Below are 7,146 nucleotides of genomic sequence, written 5' to 3' on the forward strand. Positions count from 1 at the left end.
TTTCTTCAGCCCTTGCTCAGACTCGAAGACACCGTGGGGATTAAAAGAAACAGCTGACATATAACAGAGAGAGTTTCTTGTTCTAAATAGAGTGTATGCATAACCATGAAGTATAGATGAATATGCAACAGTGGTTTTAAGGGTTATTCCTTTGTTCACAAGGCATGCTTGTCATGGCTCAAGTGCCCGAGAGCATCCGGACGTCGGTAAGTCTTTGCTTTTTATTGTCTTGTAATTGTCCTAACTCTAAATTTTTATTACTCTAATTGTATTACTATTTTTAAAACCATTTTATTATTATTAAACTTTTAAAATTTTAAAAACCAAGTGATTGGTGTTTTTCACACTGTAGCACCTTTGCTGACGAAAATCACAACGCTGACCTACTTTTTGCCCCTTCAGAAAAAATATTCAGAACTTTGCTTACTTATTTAGCACTCTCTGCTTGGCGATGTGGCTGTGCAGAGCTGCAGATACAAAGGGTGAGTCTTCATTCGAGGCTTTTTCTCTCTGGGGCTGTAAATGAGGCCCATGGACACTGACTCAGGTGAGGGGAGCCCTCAGGAGAGGGAGGTCCCTCCTTTTGTAGCCACCTCTCTGCAGGTCCTGCACACTTCTCTTTGGTGTGCACTCCTGTTTTGGGATCTCACTTGGCTCTGCCTTGGCTCTGCCTGTCATCTTCAAAGCCCCAGGGGCTGCTGCTTCCACTCTGTTTCTGCCAACTTTATTTTCTCACCAAAAATGTTAGTTTTTAGGATTCTAGGCAGTTTTTTCCAGGTTCATTTGTGTGGGGTGTTGATAACAGTCTACCTAGAGAGACCTCGAGCACTTCCCGAATGTAAATTCCCAGAATAGACAAAAAATTAATCCACAAACATCAGAGATTTATGTCCAAAAAAGAGACAGAGGAGTCCTTTTGCTTTATTCAAATAAAGGAGAGGCCATGGGGCATTCCTCTGGGGTCTGAAATTTTTGGAGGATGCAGCCTCCTTTTTATCCTGATTTCCTGGCTGCATTTCCCTTCTCTCTTTCCCCATTGGCTGAGGTGTTTGAGAGGTACAAACTTCCCAATATGCCTGATACCAAAGATTTCCCTCTAATGTATAATCCTCCCTTTTAATTTTTTAATAGTTATGGAATTTAGGGGTTTTCCCCATTGTTTCTTTCATCTTTCAATATCCAATTTCATTTATCAACAAACCTAAAGCTTATTTGTAAAAGCAAACATCTTTTTCCATTCATCAATCAGTGGAATCCTTCCCATTGCTTCTTTTATCTCAGTGCCAGTTTTATCCACCAGCAGACCCACAGCTTGTTTGTAAAGACAAAATCCATCATTCCTCTCAACATCATCCCTTTGGGCTTAGTGATGATGGCATATCCTTAGGTAATAATTTTTAGTGCTGTGAGCAGCTAACTCTGATTTATAGCCCCACCCCAGTGGTGGCTTAGTTCTTGGGAATGCTTTGCCTCAGCACAGCAGTTCATGGCTTTTGCAGGTGACATCATGCCCAGGGATGATGCTGGGGGCACTTGGTCTGTCCAGGCTGGAGAAGGGGAGGCTGAGTGGAGACCTCACTGCAGTTACAACTTCTTGTGAGGGGCAGAGGAGGGGCAGGCACTGATCCCTGCTCTGTGGTGACACTGACAGGACTTGGGGAAATGGCCTGGAGCTGTGTCAGGGCAGGTTTAAGTTGGATATCAGGAAAAGGTTCTTCCCTCAGAGAGTTGGTTTGGCACTGAACAGGCTCCCCAGGGCAGTGGTCACAGCACCAGCCTGGCAGAGCTCAAGGAGTGTTTGAACAATGCTCTCAGGAACAGGAATTCCTGGGGCTGTGCAGGGCCAGGAGTTGGATTTGATTTTTGTGGGTCCCTCCCAGCACAGCATTTTCTGTGATTCTTTGAAACAGCTCCAGCACTCTGCTCAGTTTATTGCTCATATTACAATGGGTAATATTGGGTAATATGGGTAACATGAATATGGACCATTATTCAAATCCTATTATTGACTCTGTTGGAAGTGGTTTATGAATGACTAATTTTTTACCTGCCTGGATAAACTTACTCATCGCTAAAGTGTGCAGGGATAAATCAAACCTCCAAGGAGGCATGGTAAAGAGGAAGATTTTTACAGTGGGGCTGGTGAAAGGCTGCAACAGGTTGCTCAGAGAAGTGAAAAATCCCTGCAAAAGTTCAAGGACAGATTGGAGGGGGCTAGGAGCAATATGGTCGAGTTGAAGATGTCCTTGCTCACTGCAGGGGGGTTGGATTAGATGACCTTTTAAGGTCCCTCCAAATAAACCATTCTATGCCTCTGTGATTCTGTGTCTCTGTCTTTTTCTCTCTCCTTGCAGCACAGCCCTGTACAGCTGCTCTCCCCTGCTGAGCCCTGAGCAGAGTTTGCTGCTGCAGCAGTCTCAGGGTCCCCACTTTGTTCCCAGCACAGCTCTTAGAGGCTCTGTATTGAGCTCCCACTCAGCTGAAGCAGGGAAGCTCTCGAGCTGCTGTGCTGAGCATTAAGGACTCCCAGGAAAAAGCAGCCACACGACACCAGGAGCTTCTCCTGCATCTGGTGAGACACAGCAGCTCCACTTCAGGTCTAAGCCAGGGCTGGGAGAGCCTGTGTGAGGCTTTTAGTGCTGCAGAGACGTTTCCTGAGTGTGACCCATGGGATCTGCTTGTGGTGAGCACCAGGGACAGGGAGATGCAGAGAGCAGGAGGTGTTTGAGTCAGACCAGCTCCATGATCAGCTATCAAAGGCACCCTTCCCTGTTTCCCAAGGGGAAATAAAAGCCCAAACTCACAGCTAAATTTATATAAAGGCAAACTCTGAATATTTCCAGCATTCAGAAGGACGGGTGGCCGGTGTGATGCCAGCTGACAAATTCAAGCAGTCACTTGCAAGTGTGAAGAGTAACTAACACAAAAAGCTGAGTGCTGCACTCCTTTTGGAAGCGCTGGTGCCTGCTCCCTCATCAGCAGGTTGCTGACATGCCAAATTTCCTGGGAAACGGAGAAATACACAGCTTTTAAATAAAGACAGAAAAAAAAAAACAACCTCACAAGTTGTGTCGTACTTGTTTTATTACAGTGAAAACCTGTGCAGTGCTAGCCTACAGAGAGAATAAAAGCTACCAGTAACTTTTCATCAGAAAAGAGTCAATCCCAGATAAAGAGCAGCCTAGAAGTCATGGCTGTTGCAAAATATAAAGTCTGACTTGGGACCTCCGTCTGTCGTTCCATTGGAGTAGATCCAAAGGTTGCAAAGTTCTCGATGGAAGTTTCTCCTTTAACAAGCTGGGGAGGTAAAGAGGAGAAGCACATTAAGGGACATGTTTCCTCCATAAATCACACAAGATGTTAGGAAGAGTTTTGCCTCAATGTAGGACGTCCAAAAAGCAATTTTTTAGCCATCTCAACCAACCCCCATATGTAGATGTGTTCGCCAATTATGATCCAGATCAGTAAAACCAAATTATGGTGAGTTGTATGTAGTACAGAACACAGCGTGGCTGAGGCTACTGGTTATTAAATATGCTGAAAGATCAATCCTAACTAAAACAAAGTTAGCTGGAGATCAGAAATGTCTGTAAGTTTCAGTCCACATTTCCAAAGCAAAGCCTTTTGTCTCTCATGATAAGGTGGATGTGAGCTGGATGACTGCACCTCTGTTCTGGGGTCTTAAGCTCAGGCCTGAGCCCAGACTATCACATTGCCCACAAATCCCTGGCTCGGATTTGCTCAGCAACACCCCACTCCCCGTACAAGAAGCTGTTCTTTTTAGGGTTTAGCCACCTTTTTGTGCTCACACCCTTAGGATTCTCTGGCTGGCACAGCACACCAGGCCTGGGCAGAGCAGGGACACTGCCAGGAGCTGGGGAGCACACACAGGGACACGGGGGACATCTCCTGTGGGACGTTACCTTCCTCTACGACGCGGTGGTAGAAGCACCAGGGGACACCGGCGGGGTGTGCCCTGAAGCAGCAGCCCTTCCTTGTGCACTCCCTGGGCTTGATGCCCGGGTAGCCACAGTTTATCCTGGTGTAGGGATCGTTGGGACACACTTTCTTCACTGTGTAAAGCAAAAAAAAAAAAAAACCAAAAAAAAACCAAGGGAAATGTGTTACTCCGTGCTCCATCTGCCCGGTGACGCAATTCAAAATAAAAGGCAGGACACAAAGATGAGGTCACTGGGCAGATGGGATGGCCATGATGACCTTCTCTGAAACAATTTCAGCCAGCAGAGTCACCCAAATCCTCACCCAGCCTCCTAGGCAAATTAAATTCCAAAGGGTGATGAATTGCTGCTGTGCCCCAGGGATAAGAGGAGGCAAAATTCACCCCTGGAAGTGTCTGGCAGCAGCCCATCCTAAATCCAGAAATGGGGTGAAAGGTCCTGTGTCCCCTCGGTGGTAACACATATGCTGGTCTCAGACCAGGTATGCCCATGACCTGACCCATGCTAACCCCAGAGCAGCCTGGCTAACACAGGGAAAGGACCACCCAGGCCTCTTTGCGTGCCAGCTTAAGTTACAGAAATGAAATAAGTCTTTTAGGAGGAAATCACAGCTCTTCCAGGCACTTAAAACTAAAATCCCAAGTAAAGAGATTATACCACCCAGCTTGAATACTTCAGTTTTCCTCTCATGGAGCAGTTCTGCTCAGAAAAGCAATTCTATGGGAATGGCACTCAAAGTTGCTGCTGCTTGTTTTTCAAGGTTTACAAGAGTTGCAAGCAGTGCTCAAAAGCAAAACTATTTTTTCCTACTGTAATTCTGACTCCTGTTGACTAATTCCATTTTATATCAGGTTCTGTTGGGTAACATTGCCTTTGCACCCTCATTTTCTTTCATGTCACCTGTGCAGTTGCTGAGGCTGCCCTGAAGTTCTCCTAAGAAGGAGTCGTGCTGTCAGCCCAGCAAACGTAGCTTACACTGAGTTAATTAACACAGCTAATTACACTCCATTACTTAACACAGTTATGTAAAATATACAGCTAATCCTAGAAAGACTAAGAGAGCTGCTGTTATCCTCTCTGAGAAAATAATGGTAAAAAATAGAAGCAGGATGCTGACAGGTGTCAAACAAACCCACTTAAATAAATTCTGAGTATCCCTGGCTCTACCCATGGGCAAGACCACAAATGACACTGAAATGCCTCTAAGTAACCAGCACAGGTTGTTTGATAACTAGAAGCCTGAAGGAAGAGGAATTATATTGTGTGAAGAGGATAAGGCAGGAGTCTGACAGGTAAGCAAGGCTGGAATTTGCATTTTACTGCCACTGGTCTCCTAACAGAGGTTTGGGCCCACTTTTCTTGCCTAAGGAGAAAAGCAGAACTGCTTTTCTAAGTTTTTTTTTCCCAAGTTTTTTTCTAACTGCTTTCCCCCTGGTTGTACATGTTTCTGGATAATCCAACACGAGGTAAATCTGTGTTTCTGGCAGCGATATTACCTTTCTTTGGTTTAGGATTGTAGCACCAGGGGACGCTGGGGACTGAGGCGTTGAAGCAGCACCCAATTTTCTTGCACTCTGCTGCTGAGATCCCCGGGTAGCCACAGTTTGTCCTCTCCCTGGGAACCACTTTACACTGGCATTTTGCTGTTCAGGACAAAAGGAGCAAGTTACAGGTGTCAGTTTGCACTGCTGTTATGGAGGGGTGTTTATCAATGCTCACTGGGAACAGTGCTCTTTCCCTAGATGCTTTCCATCTTTTCAGTCCCCTGCTAAGACCACAACCTGAGTGGTTTAAAAGTTGCTTTTAAACCATTACCAATTTTGGTCAGGGCTGTGCATCACACTTTGAGTTTCTGTGGTCTCCCTTGCAGCCAAGCCAGCCCAGCGTAGTGTGGTTTGTGGGCTTCAAATCGACCACACCAAATGGGAAATCCCAAGAATTTCAAATGTTATGCTATCAAATGTTTGCTGCTTTGCCCATCTCATGTGAAGAGGAAAAGACTTAAGGTCCAGTGGATATCCAAACAGGTGTAAAGATACAAAATCTTTGCATCATATAAAATATAGGATGATGTGCAAATAGCTGCAGCTATGCTTTTAACATTTTAAGTCATTTGCACCGAGAGCCCCAACCAAGAAATTCTGGAGCTGTCCTCCAGCTGTCATTGAGTGACTTGCTTTCCTCTTCTGGAGCTGTCTAAATGGCTTGCCTTTAATGAGGAGGCAGATAGACTCCTTTAAAACTGTATTGACATGGCAAAGCAGCATAAACCAAATGTCAGAAGAAAATTTAGGCAAAGCTGGCCCTGGTCCTGTTCTAGTGACCACCTCTGCCTTTGCAGCGGGTTATTCCAACAACACAAGAGCTCAGCTGCAGTCTTTCTTTGCTATAGATCTCTCAGATAAAAATTAAAAAGTAGGCTCCACTTTGGGGATAAACAGCAGCACAGAAAGCCTTTTGCTGTCTGGTCTGTCAGAGCTGACATGCTCTGGCTGCAGTCGGTGGGAGGAGGGTCCCACACGTACCTGGAAGGCAGCAGCACGTGGAGGTACTTACTTGGAGGTGCAATTCCCTCTGCCAGGGTGCTGAGGGCTATGATGAGCGCGATGGAGAGTGCACAGAGCACCTTGAGATCCATGGCTCTTGCAAGAGGAGAGGTGCTGCCTTCCCTGGAAGCCGTGGGTTTTATGCACTCCTGGTGTTTGCCCAGCGAGTTCTGATAACATTGTTCCATCTGAAGCTTCACCCAGAAGGCTGGGTTTTCTTTTGTTTGGTTAGGAAGTGTTGCCATGCATATTTTGATATCCCAGAGATAAATTTCTGGGCTCCCGTGAGCTATTGATCACATATCTATTACATACCTATAGATCCATCTCTATTATGTGATCCCATAATCTATCAAATGGATGCTGCTGGCTGCCTCTGGGTGCCAGAGGCTCTGGCTCAGAGTGCCAGACTTCATTGTGCTCTGATTTCATTGCCTTTAGGGTATTTGAAGCCTCTGGGCAGGTTTATTTTCCGGTCACTACTGAAAAACATGTACATATATTTTCTATTCAGTGTATCTTTTCTGCCACGATTTTTCCGTGGCCTTAAGGTTTTGGTTGGGCTTACTCTGAAACAGGTAAGGGAGGAGGGCTGGAGCTGTGATACCTCCAAGCTTCAGGAGAGCACTGTGCACCTGAAA

General features: G+C 45.7%; 1 protein-coding gene across 1 annotated transcript; it reads right to left on the minus strand.

The window, feature by feature from the left end:
- Positions 1 to 3,108: 3,108 nt before the first annotated feature.
- LOC128782479 (trefoil factor 2-like) lies at positions 3,109 to 6,597 on the minus strand. The gene is made up of 5 exons (XM_053932844.1): positions 6,516 to 6,597; positions 5,456 to 5,602; positions 3,924 to 4,073; positions 3,219 to 3,287; positions 3,109 to 3,113 (listed from the first exon to the last, which is right to left on the minus strand). The coding sequence occupies exons 1-5, from the start codon at positions 6,595 to 6,597 to the stop codon at positions 3,109 to 3,111; spliced, it is 453 nt and encodes a 150-aa protein (XP_053788819.1).
- Positions 6,598 to 7,146: the final 549 nt, after the last annotated feature.

The sequence above is a fragment of the Vidua chalybeata genome, chromosome 2, assembly GCF_026979565.1.
Source record: "Vidua chalybeata isolate OUT-0048 chromosome 2, bVidCha1 merged haplotype, whole genome shotgun sequence".
In the NCBI taxonomy this organism is placed as follows: Eukaryota; Metazoa; Chordata; class Aves; order Passeriformes; family Viduidae; genus Vidua; species Vidua chalybeata.